Below are 15,084 nucleotides of genomic sequence, written 5' to 3'. Positions count from 1 at the left end.
TACAAATACAGATGGTAGCTTGTTGTCTATGGTTTCATTGTGACAAAAGATTTCTTGAGTTTTAAAAAGACTCTTCTTTTTTTGTATTGTATATTTGGAAAAGAAAACATGTTTGGAAAAGAAATACTTGTGCCTGATAGAGAAAGAGAGAGCAACTTTGCCTTTATTTCTAATCTGTTTGTGAATGAAAGGCACAAATCCTGCAGCTTAATTCTCCATCTGATTAGAGCACAGTTACTTACTTGATAGGTTGAAAACAGCTAAGATCTAGGCTGTGGCTTATCCCCTTGGGAGGCAGAGTAATAACAATCAAATGAAGATGTATTAAAATGTAATATTACTTCCACCCCATGGGAACTATATAAAAATCATAGCCCAGAAACTCTTGTCTGTCTCACTTGTCAATTGCTTCACATTCAGAGCTGAGCACATTTTATTCTGTAAACAGAATGATTACCCGCTTTTTGAAGCAAATGAATCTATCACATCAAACCTTGGTTTATAGGATTTCCAGCGCTTTTAAATATGATGATTACATAGAAAAGGCCAAACTGAGAGTGGATGTTTCAGCCAAGTAACTCTAGTAGAGTCCTACAGCTGTATAGTCCTGCAACTATAAAACATGTTTACAGTGTATTTTACAATACTTCTATATTGTCTTAACATTTTACAGTTTCCCTTAACTACCATTCCAAAAAAGAAAGTGACACAAAGCAAAACCAATAAAGCCCTAACCTTGTATCCCTTATGGAATTATAATTCCTGCATCTTCAATGAGTACGAGTTGGAATACTGAAATAAATTAATGTCTCGATGAGGAAAAATGTCAGGCTTGCACATCTTTTAAACTATTAGCCTGAATGCAGCTCATAAGGATGAGGCCTTCCAGCTAGGCCTGCCATCCCCCTGCCTGGAGTGGGAAAATCCCTACCCCCCCCCCCGCTGCCCCCCTGGCCCCGCTCACCTGGCTGGAGGGGGAGGGAAAGTACAAAGGTGGGGGAGAAGCTCTCCTGTGCTCCCCCGTTGGGCCAGTGGTGGAGGAGCCACGGGGAGAGCTGAAACCGAGCTCAGTAGAAATCTCCCATTTGAAGACAATTCCTGCTGAACTAGGCTTCAGCTCACCCAGCGGCTCCTTCATCACACTGGAAAATGATGTCATTTTCTGGCTCAATGGGGGGAGCCACATGTGAGGAAGGTAAATATCCTTGTGCTGCTACTTTGACCCCTGGTTTCCCTGGCAACCCTAGACACCCCCACCCCATACAAACACACCTCAGTTAATATAATCCTGTTTGGAAAGCAAAACCAGAATATGTATTGGGCCCCTGGTGGACCCTCGTGCTCATTGGCCTTCATTTGGCTCGATGGCATGAAAGTTGTGTGGGCCGATGCTCTGTTTTTTAGTGTAATCAGCAGGAACCATATTGTTGATTTGAATGGTGTAGAAATGCCTTTTAGAGCTCATACAAAAACCTGAACTTTTATTATCATCTTGCAAACATTGAAATAATCTCTTGTTGGGGTCGACGGCTGCTCTGCAGACAACTAAGATCAGTTTCCCTGGAAAAACTGGCAGTTTTGAATGGTGGGTTCCATGGTGTTATACCCCATTTTAAGTCCCTGACCTCCCCAGGCTCCACCCCCAAATCTCCAGGAATTTCTCAACCTGGACTTGGCAACTGTATCTTCTTGACTGCTGGTTGAATGAGTGCTAGTATTCTGAGGCAAACCTTTAGGCTGCTCTCAAATAACTTCCATACTGAGCTTCCAAAAAAACTTGAGGAGTTAGCCGTGTTAGTCTGTAGTAGCAAAATCGAAAAGAGTCCAGTAGCACCTTTAAGACTAACCAACTTTACTGTAGCATAAGCTTTCGAGAATCACAGTTCTCTTTGCATCTGACAAAGAGAACTGTGATTCTCGAAAGCTTATGCTACAGTAAAGTTGGTTAGTCTTAAAGGTGCTACTGGACTCTTCGATTTTGCTAAAAAACTTGGGATATGTAGTGGTGGCTAGCTATGATTCAATGATGGAACACCTTCTTTGAATGGAGAAGTTCCCAGCTTTCATACCTGGTGTATTGAGAGCCAAACTACAAGTGACGCCTCACACAGGTTGGACACTTGTCAGCTTCCCTCAAGTTTTGATGGGAAATGTAGGCAGCTTGGCGGAACGTTGGACAAGTGACAGTTGAAAAGTCCATTGGACAGCAGTTGGAGAGCCAAACTGCAAGACCAGGACGCCTACATTTCCCATCAAAACTTGAGGGAAGCTGACAAGTGTCCAACCTGTGTGAGGCGTCACTTGTAGCTTGGCTCTCAGATGGTTGGTAATGTAACTGTCTTATAGTGAGTTAGAGCGCCTTGCACATCTGTATAGTAAGCAAGAGATTCTGGCCAGATTTTGATAAGAACATAAATAATTTTTGAAAAGTGAACAAAATTTGATGTTGTGATGTTACTACCAACTTCTACCTGAGTTATAAAAATACATTGCATTAAGTATTTCAGCCATGCAACCAAGTCTTCTTTCAGAATGTATTAGAAGTACAAATAGGTACCATCTCTTAGACCTCAGGCAGCAAATCCAGTTGTTTTCCCCCTCAAGGTGGTAAAAATAGAATAGTAAACTAAATAATTGACCATTTGCTGCCTTATAATAGAATATATAATTAGAATAATAGAATAGAATAATAGAATTAGAATTTGCCCCCTGGATAGCGTGACCTTGCTTAATATTAAGGCTAGACTAGATCTCTAGCAACTTTGGTTGTGAAAATCTTTCACTTTAATAAATTACTTAATGCTGTAAATAGGTTTTCTTTGTTCCTTCTATTTTTCTGCTATTGGTTTGGCAGATGATATTTGGACCTTAACAAGGTTTCAAATAGATATGTCCCGGTCAATTGTCAGCTCAAAGAATTTTTTTCACTGCAATATCATTTACCAAAGGTTCATCGTTTTTCAAGACCCTGCTAATGCTTATTTCAGCAGAGGCTGCCCTTCTCTAAAGCTAGACATCATACATATGCTTTTATGGAAGCCAGACGGGTTAGGATCCTTAAAGGTTATACCAGTGTCCATAATTACTGTACTCCTTAGATGTCAGCTCTTTGGGGTTCCTTTTGCTGACCTGCTTTGATGCATCAAAAGGTTGAATTCATGAGTTGCTAGGCATTGCACTATTATTATGCTATAGCAATTATTTCAACTGGATTATCCTTTCTGGGTACTCCAGTCCAGTTGCAAATGATTGCTGTAGTATATAATACTAATGATGTGTAGATGCCGCCGTATGGAAGTCAGTCTGTAAGCTGTAGTTACAGATAGCCTTCTGACTATTTGAACTTGAAATCCCAATACAGGAAGAGGACTATGACATAATAGGCATTAATGAAATTTAGTGGAATGGCACTAGGGATGGCAGACCGCTGGCGGGGGCGGGGGATCCCCTGCCCTCACCCCCGTCCTCACTTACCTGACCAGTGGGGGGCACACCTTCCATGCACGCTCTCCTGTGGTGCTGCACGCTCCTGCACGCAGCAGCCACCAGGATCGGGCCCATTTTGGCCCGGATTGGGACCACTGTGGAGCGCAGGAGCGCTCCTGCACTCCACAGCAGCCCCAAACGGGCCTGATCTGTGGCCAGATGGACCTGTTTCAGGTGCTGTGGAGCACTCCTGCACTCCGCAGTACCTCAAAATGGGCCCGATCCATGGGCGCGTTTTGGGCTGCTATGGAGGGCAGGAGCATTCCTGCGCTCCGCAGCAGCCCCCAACCCAAGCCCCTGCAGAGCGTAGGTGCGCTCCCAGGGCTGCGTGATGACATCACTTCCCGGAAGTTACATCATCAAACTTGCGCATGCTCCCCCCCTTCTCAAAGGTAAGAGCCAGGCCCCAATCCCCCGCTGGGAGATTGAGGGGGCCTGGCAACCCTAAATGGCACTTTCCTATGAGAAGGAAAAATGGGAGGAACCTAAGGAAGCCAAAGTGGCTCCCCAAACAGCTTTCTAATGAATTGAGAAATAAAAAAGACTCATTTAGGAAATGGAAGGAGAGCCTTATAACCAAGGTTGAATATACACAAATAACCAATGTTTGTAGGGAGAGAGTTAGACAAGCTAAAGCTCAGTATGAACTTAGGCTAGCAAGAGATGCTAAAAACAACAAAAAAGGGTTCTTTGCTTATGTTCAGAGTAAGAAAAAGAACAAGGACGTGGTAGGCCCATTGCAGGGACAGGAAAAAGTGAAATTGTAACAGGCGATGAAGAGAAAGCAGAAGTGCTCAACCCCTACTTTTCCTCAGCCTTCTCCTGCAAGGGAAATGGTGCTCAGCATGGCAAAAACAGAACACATAAAGGGGGAAGGGAATTACAGCCTAGGAACGACGCTGTATGTGTGTGGGGGGGGGGGGGCATTTGGTAATTTCCTGCATTTTGCAGGAGGTTGGACTAGATGACCCTAGAGGTTCCTTCTAACCCTGTGTTTCTATGATTCTGTTATCTAAGAAAGGTAGCAAGTTCTGCAGTTTAGCATTAAACGAGGCAAAACAGCCATTGTTTAATAGCTATCCTTTCAGTTGCTGTATTTCTACACATTATTTTCAGTGTGCCGGCACAAGGGCAGAAACAAAAGAGGTCATAAAGAGAAAAGATGCATTTGATTTATGTCTAAAACTGGTTCTTAGTATTGATTTTCTTTTCTCTGAGGGGAGAGGGGAAAGATCCCAACAAAACAAAACTATATATCTCCATTATTTTCTGAGTCTGGCAGTGTAGTTGTACACATCTCTCCCCCACCACCACCACTAAATTACTCATTTGAAAAATGCACCCAAGAAGTTGGAAAATGAAGAGGTGAGGTTTGGCTGACTATTTTTTCACGGAAGACAGAAAAACACAATCAGAGGGGGGAATCCGGGCGGGATCAGCACGAAGGAGAGTGTAGAATCCTAGAAGGAGCTGCAAGAAGGGAAGTTCACATGGTGAGGAATTGAGTTACGCACACAAGGAGGGAGAAGCAGAACAAAGCAAGTAGTAGATCAAAGGCAAGCCAAAAGTTTGTAGTTTTTGTAGCTAGTGAGAGGATTAGAGAAAGAAAAACATCAACATGGGGCTGGGAAGACACTTGGCGAAAGGTGGTATGAGTTTATGAAGGACATCAGAACTGTGCATAAGCTACATTTAAAAAAATATTCCCCCAAAATCCCAAAGGAAAAATGTAGGATAACTAAGGCGAACTGAAAGAAAAAGAAGGGCCCCTAGATAAATTAATCTCTCAGATGAAAAGGAAGATTCCTCTAAGTGCACAAAGCACCGTTTAATTGCTTTTTCTCCATGGGAACCCCCCTGCAAGTGCTTTCATGGCCTTTATTTTTTCTCCTCCCTCCTTTCATATTTTAGTTAAGCGACCAGATGTCAGTGCATATGTACTTGAAAGACAAAAGGACACGGAGAGAGGAAGAAAGTGCCAAGAAAGCTTGTTGATAGCAAACTTAACAGGTTTATAATTAACTGCCCAAATTAAAATTGTCTTGATATGATTAGTTGAGCCAGACAGTCTGCCCCACTGTTTCTGCTCGGAGCATATAAAATGGTTTACAGCATCAAAATCTATATGATAAGGTGGCATTGGTGGTCTGCAGGCTCCATCCAGCCTATCAGAGACTGCAGAGTATTTGCATTTCTGCCTTCCAACTGGTAGTTTAAATGCCCAGGATCTTTCCAGATTCCCACTCCTTGCAGCCTTATTGAGCAACCAACTATCCCTGTGCATCTTTGGACCAGTATACCTTAAGGACCACCTCATCTCATATGAACCTACTCTACAGTCATCTTCTGGGGCATTGCTTTGGATGGTTCCCTCATGGGGCATCACGGGTGAGAACCCGCAAAAGGGTTTTTTGTGAGTGACACCAAAACTGTGGGATTCCCTCCCCAGGGAGATTCACACACACACCCTCCATTTTTATTTTCTGCCATTGGCTGCTTGAGCACCTTTTTGTTTCATTTGGCTTTTTTAATTGACAGACCATCATGTTTGTTTCTTAATTGTTGTTTTATATGTGTGTGTTTTAAACATTGGTTTTAATGTCTTCTAACCACTCACTGCCTTAATGGCCCTAATGGGGTGGAAAGGTGCAGTAAAAATGTTCTAAATGAAAACGTATTCTAAAAAACTGCTTTTTGAAAAAAAATTCTGAGTATCAGTTTACTGAAAACTTAAATTCCAAAACTGGAGCTGAGCTTCCCTGCCCTTCATAAGAGAAGATGGAAACAAGAGCATATGCTGAGTTCCAGGTCTGCTGGCTTTAGCCTATAATAGTATATGGGCAGAGCTTGTAGAATACAATAGGTGAACTCAGAATAGGCTTGCCCCCACCTGCTGCTTGCCCAGCCCCGCTCACCTGGCCGGCGGGAGGGGGAATCACGGGGGCAAGGGTATGAGCATGTTCCTGCACTCCCTTGTTGCATCAGAAAATGCCATCATTTTCCAGCACAATGGAGGAGCACACTGAAGCCTAGTTCAATAAAAATGCTTTCCAAACAGGTAATTTTTACCAAAGTGGGCTGCAGCATGTCCCACGGCTCTTCTGCCAGACCAGAAAATGATACCATTTCCTAGCATGATGCAGAAGTGTGTGTATGTGTACCCCACTGTCCCCTCTGCACCCCCAACTTTGTCCCCCCCAGGGCCCCAGGCAACCCTAGCTCCAAACAGCAAACTATTGCAACCCTTGGTAGAGATCCCTGCAGAACATGGTCTTGAAAAATATTCTCTGCCTCTCCCCTCTCTGCCAAGCCTGGCAAGACTCCCCCCCCCCCCAACTCTCAGCTTTTTCCAGGAGTGGAAATGCAAATGTGAAGGATTCTGTTCTTTCATCCAGGGACATACTAGCAATAGTTATGTGGGAAATGTGAAACCTGATAAAATATGAGGACATCTCACAGCCAGCGTTGGCAATGTATTTCACAGTTTTTTCTGGGTAAATGTGAATGGCAGAAGTGAATCTGGATCCGTTACACCTGTTTTTCAGGTGCTGTTGTTTTGCTTACCTTCACCTGCTGATATCCTAAAATATTTTTTGTTTTGTTTTCAAACAGCAACATCCAATGGATCACTGGAAGGCTTGGATAACCAGGAGGGAGGGGTGTGCCAGTCAAAAGCCATGAAAATCCTCATGAAAGTTGGACAAGGTAAAGCCTACCTGTTGTTTTCATTTGGCCACTTTAATGAGCAACACCCCCGCCCCCCGGCCCCTCCTGGCTTCTGCTGAGAGCAGAAAGGCATGCCAGAGTAGCCTGGGTCAGCCTGCCTTCCTTTAGCTGCAGAGAGCAAAGCCTGTTTTCTGCACCTGACTTCTTGACATATTTTGTAGGACAAGAGTTTAATGCAATCAGATCTCTTCACTGGAGAGCTCTTCTTGGAAGGGAAGGTCATCCGTGAACATGTGCTCCAGTTATTCTTGCTTGTATGCTAAAACTTAAATGTGCAGGTTCACAGCTCAAAATCATTTAAAACAAATGAAAGGGAGAGGAGCTAACAGTTCCATACTTTGCTTGTTATAAACCCCAGCCAAAGAAGAGAGTTTTTGTTCATTGTCCCTTTTTTCTTCATACACAGATAACCTATTGTGCCCCCCCCCAATTATTCTTTCTAATTAGAGGTTGGTTAGTAGTCAGTCAGCTTGCTTGGCTATACTGAAATGTCATCTGCAAAGGTTTCCTGCCAGTTTCAAGAACCTCCTTCATTTTCTACCAATGGCCTCATGATCTAAACCTCTGAAATAACCAGTATAGCAAACTTTTTTTTTTTTGCTTTAAAAAGGAAAATTACACTCTCATATCTCCTTGTACTCTTACATAAAGGATCTTCTGTTCAGAGCCGTTCATGCTTCATGAAAATTGATAACCGGCTTATAAAGCACATTATTGTTAGTTTGTAGTGAATCATTTGTGTTCTTTCAGTTCCCAATTCTGGTGGGTCCCCAAATAATGCTGATCCAACTAAACGCCCGGAACAGGAAGCTGGTACCAACGGAAAAAGCTCTACAACAAGTCCCTTTGTAAAGGATCACTCAGGTAAACAGGACGGCTTTTAGATCTTTGAGGAGGTTATTTCAAAGGCTATTTTTCATACATTTTCCACAATACTAGAATTTAATATATGATTTTTTAAAAAAACCATTTGCATAGGGAGGCAGATAAAAAGTGTGTGTTCTGATGCAACTAGTTCATGGGAGGTCAAAGTTGTTTACTTTGGCAAAACCAGGCCCTTCTCTTCATTAGCATTTGACACTTAAATTTAATTGTTCCACATCAGGATGGTGCTGGCTTGCAGAAATGGGCATTGATCTAAATAGTTTCATAACTGTACCAAGCTGTCTTGCCAGAGAAGGTGGCTTTATGATCATTGGCTGCAGTCCAGCACTGAGTTAAGCACACTTAGCTCCGGATGATTTCAAAAACACATAAGCATCTTAACTGCGTGCTGGATTTTAGCCATTGTCTCTCCGTGCTGTTATGAAGAGCTTCTGGTTAACACTTTTATAAGGCTTGCTTTACATGTTATAATTGCTGCTGTAATCTTTTGGCTGATCGCATCTTTGCTCTGTAACTCGTATCAGCTCTGTAAATGACTAATCTAATTCGTGGATGATTATTAGGTGCCTGTTTAAACCTCCAGAATGGATACACCTCCCCACCCCACCCCCGCCTCCACACACACTCTTAACATCAGCTTCTTCTCTTAACTTTTCTCGCTGCATCTGAACAAGAGATATACTGGACAAGACTGGGGGAGGGAAATAACAGCAGGCTTAAGATCTCTTGCAAAACCATAGTGGGTGTAACTTGACTTCACAGGTGCTCAGTGGTGGTTTCACATTTTCTTTCTGTGCAACATTATTTGCTACCATGCTAATGAATCTTTTCCTTGTCAGTCATCAAATAGGCATCAGTGGCTTTGCACTGAAGTTACCACATGCAGGATTTTTGCTCACGTGAATTTAAATCTTTGCAACAATATTCCATCTTGACCTAGGCATCTAGTTGCGGTGAAATGATTTCATATTTCCTCATCGCTGCAAATACAATAAATTAACTTGGCCGTGTGTGTCCTGCCAATCTGTTTATATCACTGTTTTCTGCAATTACAGCTCATGGCACTGTAGCTACACTGGATTCTTCTTCTCCCCCTGCTTACAGCTGTGTCCAGTATACTTAAGTGCCTGCCTGTCTAACTTCAGCAGGCCAACAGTTCTCTCTGGATGCTGTACAAAAGCACAAAAGGGGACCCTTTTGCTCTTTCACTCATGTATGCTTTTCCCCCCTGAGTCACAGGCATGAAGTGCCCGAGCTAGGAATCTGTTGCATCAGGGTTTAGTAGAACCTCGGCACTTGTGTGCATGCGGATCAGTTGTGACTCCCTTTTGTCAGTGGTAGAACTATTGCCCTGGAACCTAGGGACCACTCTTTTTTTTGTCCTGGCTGATAGATTTGTGGTCTAAAAGAAACTGCCACCAGGATGAGGCCAAAGGTCAGCATGAGGTGCTTCGTCCTAATTTCTGCAGATACACAAAAATAAAAACGAAAACTAGATGATATCATAACTATTCAGATCTTAAAACATTTTCCATCTGCCTTCCCACCCTGCTTTGATGTACTCTGATCTGTTGCAAAGATAGAAAACAGGCAGGCAGTGATAGAGGTTAGTTCAAATTAGTGTCTGAAAAAGAAAGTGGTAAAGGCTAGTCTTCTGCCTTGTTCATTTCCCCGTCTTGTCCCATTTAACTGCTTTGAGCTGACCAACATCTGCTAAGACCTGGCATGCATCAAAGAGTGCCTTGTCAGTGCCGGTCCTTACTGTTGATGAACGATGAGAGATGAAAAGAACACAGTACGGTTTAGGGAAAACATAAAAGCAAAGAATAACAGGCGCGGGGCAGGCTTAATATGAACGGCTGGGCTTTGGCTGGTCGTACCTAGCTGTCTTACAGGGTCATTGATTTGTCAAAGTTCACTTGACAGTTCAGTATTTCAGTGCTGCAAAGAAGTGATGGGACACGATTATTTTGAGCTTAGTTCTCTCTCTTTGTCTCTTTCTCTCCCTCCCCCGCCCAATCCTGTCTCTAGGTTCCAACACAGACGGCAGCAAGGCTGGTCATTCCAGTATCCTTGGTTCAGAGGTGGCCTTATTTGCAGGGATAGCTTCAGGGTGCATCATATTCCTCATCATCATCATCACGTTGGTGGTTCTGCTGCTGAAGTATCGGAGAAGACACAGGAAGCATTCGCCACAGCACACAACAACTCTGTCTCTTAGTACGTTAGCCACCCCAAAACGCAGCGGGAACAACAATGGGTCTGAACCTAGTGACATTATCATCCCTCTGAGGACTGCAGACAGTGTCTTTTGCCCCCACTATGAAAAGGTCAGCGGCGACTATGGACACCCAGTGTACATAGTTCAAGAGATGCCCCCTCAGAGTCCAGCAAACATTTATTACAAGGTCTGATGAACGCTCAGCAATGGTACCTTTTGGAACTCTTTCTGGTCAAATGTTATCCATGACGGGGTTGGGTTGTGATGAACCCCTGTGCAGGTTACTGGACCAGGTGCAGCGGAGGGAACAGCAAGGCCCCACCCTGTTGCAGAGAGACGGACAGCTTCTCTAGCCTGTAGGATTCCTGTCTCGGTGGACAAGCTTGGGCTTGGAAGCTGGAAGAATTTACATAGAAGATACCCATACCAATTGCTGTATATTCATCACCCCCGAAGCCATGTGCTGCAGGCTTTCAGGCACGTACAAAAAGCCCAGAGAAGATGAAGCAATTCATGGATGTTAATGGTTTTAGGCATTCTAGGAAGAAGTCTTAAGTCATCAGCCTTGAAATGAAGCCCAGTGACTGCGTGTGCTTCTCTGTTAGTGCTTTTGGATTTGTCATACAGACCTTGGCTTTTAAGTAAGACTTTTAATCATTTTTCTTGCTTTTAGTCTGTCCCTGTTGCAGTTTACTTCAGTTAGGTAGCATTCTGGCATTCTTCACACGCAAATTATTTCTCTCCACATACTGCATTGCTGTTGGAAAATGTAATGTTTTTTGCTGTTCCATATTCCCATCCTTTTTCCAATAGCAGCCTCACTTGAATGGATAAGACTCTGGGAGAAATTGGGCTTGCTAAAAAGGAAATCTTCTGGCTGAAAGTTAAGCTTGTCAGCAAAGTCAAATGTAAGATAGAGGTGGCACAGTGTGGGGAAGGGAGAGGGAAGGGCCAGGACTGGTGCTGCCTCTGAAATTAAACAGACAACACCTGATAGTTTAGGTAGCACAGCACTTTGGAGTTCTAAGAGGCAAGTTATGGGACACAGTAGCAAAGGGTAGTGGATCAGGGCTGTACTTGAAGAATGCCAAGGTTATTCTCAAGTAGCAGTGTGAAGGAGAAAATAGTTCTCTCTTCAAAGTAGGACAAAGAGAGGGTAAGTCAAAGAGTGTACCTGGAAGACAAGACAATAGACAGTCATTGGTGATATACTAGGGCAGGACTTCTGTGGTACTGTACCAGCAATAAGATGTACAGCATTGAAGAAGCTGTAGCAAAATCTTGGCCTGCTTCAAATAACACTTGGTTTTTAAAAGTAGGCTCAGCTGCTCTACTTATCACATTTTAACTAATAACAAGGGAGGGGGGGGAGAGTGTTTTAAGAAAACAGCAACATCTGACTTAGGAGGGGGGAAATCACAAAACCGTCAAGAGGGCTATAATTCCATCACTTAAAAAAAATTCACATCTCTTAAAAACTGATCAGGATTTTATTTTTCCTCCAATAGAGCCTTTTTACCTTTCTAGTTTCTGGCAGTGCATTTGCAAATGGATGCTCTAGTGGACATTGCCATTCCTAGGGTGTTCTCTTTCCGAATTAAAGCACATATGGTAAACTGCTTATGGTCCATAAAAATGCAATACGTTCAAGACACAAGAGCAGAGTGGGGAAAGGAAGGTATGACTTATTTATAATAGGTGTATAGAACCCAAGGGATATAAAGTAGCAGATTTTGTTGATTACTAATATATATATATATATTGAGATTGCACAGAATCTATACCAGAAGATGTGAAATTCATCTGCGGCAGTGAAATTAATCTTAAATGGTAAGCGTTAAAGCAAAACAATTTGGGCAACTACTTCTGGGAAAGAAATAGCTTCACTCCAAAAATAACAGTACTGGGAGGAAATATAAAAATAACAAAGCCCTCTAAAGCTGTCTTACATAACAATAGACTAGGAAATACAAGCCTCAAAATACCACAAAATCAATTTAAGTTCATCATGCATTTTAACAACAACAAGATACTCTGGTGGGTTTTCCCCCCCTGTGTTGTTTTTCTCCCCTTGCCTTATAAGATGGAGTATTCCAGCTAGTCACAAATAGGAGAGTTCCAGTATAAAGTTTCTGCTTGAAGCATGAAAGTTGTCCCCCCTCCAACCTCTAAACCCTGAGGGGGGGGGCGGGCGGAAATCTACTTTTTTATGTGCTATGCAAAATAGATGTCTTTTCACATAGTCCTGTTACCATAGTAACGCTTCACTTTCTGGACTGGAAAGAACATGTAACTACAGCATTTTAAGGTTCTCAAACCTCCACTGAGCACGTGCAAAAATGTACTGTCATAGAAATGATTACTCTCTGTATTTTCTGAACCTGAAAATGTTGGTCCAGAAGAGGAGGGTGGAAAGGAAGCAGGGTTCTGTGGGAGGTTACCATGGTAACTGACTACAATACAGATGTAATTCTTTCCTAAACCTTCCTCTCTGTGAATCCATCCATGCAAGATTTTTTCTTGTAAGTCATTAAGATTTTGTTTTGGGGGAGGGGGAAATGATGGGCCTGATTTTTTTTTTAAAAAAATCAACAGTATGTTTAAAGGGTTGGTTATATTATGATTATGTTCTAAACTGGTTGGGGGAGGGATAGGAGGACTGGAAGAATCAATGGGGAAAAGAGCACCCTACAACCATTGCGGGGGGGGGGGAGAAAAAGAGCCCCATATATCTGTGTTGTGTCTCGTGCAGAATAATGACAATCTTACCAACTGTTCCTTTAGTTGGTGTTGGTTCAGCTTTGAAAAGTTACTGTAAATGCCTTGCTTTGTGTTACCCCTTGACCACCTAACTTTTTGGAATTTGCACCATCATGTCTAAGAGTGAAGATGCTGTAAATAAGTTCAGATTTACTGTATATGGATTTGGGGTGTTAAAGTAGCCTTATTCACCTTTTTAAGTAAATATAAAATTTAAAAATACACATGGAAACAAGAAAAAACATCTTTTCTTAACCAGATTGTGTATATAGAGCAACATTGGTTTTTTATAAAGTCTAAGCAAGATGTTTTGTATAAAATCTGACTTTTGCTATGTATTTAGCTACAGCTTGTTTAAAGGCAGTGTCATTCCCCTTTGCACTGTATCCAGGAAAAAAAAAGATATGGTATAAAAAGGTTGCCAAATTGCTGCATATTTGTGCTGTAATTGTGTACCATGAATATTTATTTAAGAATTCCTTTGTCCAGTTTGTAAGTAACACAGTATTATGCTTGAGTTATAAATAATTTTTTCTCTTTTTTAAAAAAAACCTAGACTGTCATAGATTTGAAATCTGCTTTTGTTCTCCATTGCGGTTAGCCCCTCCCAGAAAATGAAATCTATGAAAATTCACATTCCGCATCTGTTTCAAACTGAATTTGTTCTTTTAAAAAAATAAAATATTTTTTTCCTATGGAAAAATGCCTTCTTTGGATTTTCTTGCATCTCTCTCTTCCTTTTTCCCCTCCATCCCCCATCCTCTTTAGTGTTTCTACACCTGCCAAGGAGATGGCGAACTCAATTCTTGCCTCCAACCTAAAATTTGAAAGGTTTCCTTTAACTCAGATGTTCCTTGTGATGAACTGGACCTGGTTAGTAACTCTGAGAGCAAAATGCACATGGCATGAAGCAGTGGTATTTTTGGTCATCTTACTGTTCTAGTCTAACCCTTAATCTCACAGTTTATGAGAATGGATCCATTTCCTTGACTACCTGGAATATAGTGAAAAACATCCCAAGTCAAATCCTGGACTAACTCAATAGGCTGTACAAGTATCCTCTTAGTATGTGGAAATCCAAGAGGTGGTTGATTCTCTGGCAAATCATCAGAGAGGATGTGACAGTTGCCCAACCTCTCAGGATTTTTAAACAATAGGATGTGGAGCAGGGAGATAGTGTATCCTACTCTGTCAATTTCTCTGGTTTGTGACCCTTTCCTCTTGATGTATTTGATATCCCAAGTTGACCTCTGAAAGAAGCTAGAAAACACACACATGCAACATGATGAGGGACAGCAATGTAATTTGAACTAGCCCTGACCCTAAGTAGACAACATAGTGCTCAGTAGATTCAGGCACAATTTATATGTTGGTCTTCATAGAGTTTGCAAACCATCACCACAAGCAGCCAGATGCAGCCGTGCCGCTGTTTCTCCTACCAGCAACACAGATAATGAAAACAGGTCCCAATAGTCCTTTTTATCTGAACAGATACATGTACACATTTACCCTAGGATGGTACAGTGAGTAAGGTGTTTTAAAAAAAAATCTTGCTCATCTTCCTCTCAAGTTACAAGAGGGGCATACATCAAAAAGGCTTTTGTCAACATTTTGTAATTTATTTTACAATGGTTGTACATGTTGAGCTTCCATAGGCAATACACTTATTCTTTCTGGTCATTTTGGTAGCACTTTTGATACCTGACAAAGAAGGTCAGAGAAAGAAGAAAACTGAACAGTAAAAACAGTGGACAGAAGATATGACAATGCGATTTCTGTTCCTGTGCATGAGAATCCCTACCCCCACCCCCACCCCCACCCCCGCCTTAAAGTCTCAGGGTTCAAGATCGTGGTTGCAGAGGACATGTTGGGAACCATAGAAAAGAATCATACTTAACACTGGCAAAGGGTGAATTTTGATGTGAAAAGAATGTTCACTTTATTTCAAGTACTTTTATGAAATTTCCACAGCAGTCTATGTAATAAAATCCCATATACAATAATGC

The 15,084-nt window shown here is 42.2% G+C and overlaps 1 protein-coding gene across 1 annotated transcript in view; it reads left to right on the top strand.

Moving 5' to 3' along the window:
• The window catches only part of EFNB2 (ephrin B2), a 57,623-nt gene extending 43,897 nt beyond the window's left edge, over nt 1–13,726 (top strand). Inside the window, exons 3-5 of the mRNA XM_054974336.1 lie at nt 7,099–7,191; nt 7,963–8,076; nt 10,129–13,726. Coding sequence (XP_054830311.1) covers nt 7,099–7,191; nt 7,963–8,076; nt 10,129–10,511 — 590 coding nt within the window. The 3' untranslated portion in view covers nt 10,512–13,726. The remainder of the gene's footprint in view (nt 1–7,098; nt 7,192–7,962; nt 8,077–10,128) is intronic.
• Nucleotides 13,727–15,084: the final 1,358 nt, after the last annotated feature.

This window comes from Eublepharis macularius, chromosome 3 (assembly GCF_028583425.1).
Source record: "Eublepharis macularius isolate TG4126 chromosome 3, MPM_Emac_v1.0, whole genome shotgun sequence".
NCBI classification, from domain to species: domain Eukaryota; kingdom Metazoa; phylum Chordata; class Lepidosauria; order Squamata; family Eublepharidae; genus Eublepharis; species Eublepharis macularius.
Note: the sequence above shows the minus strand (reverse complement) of the source record. Positions and strands in the feature narration are given on the sequence as shown.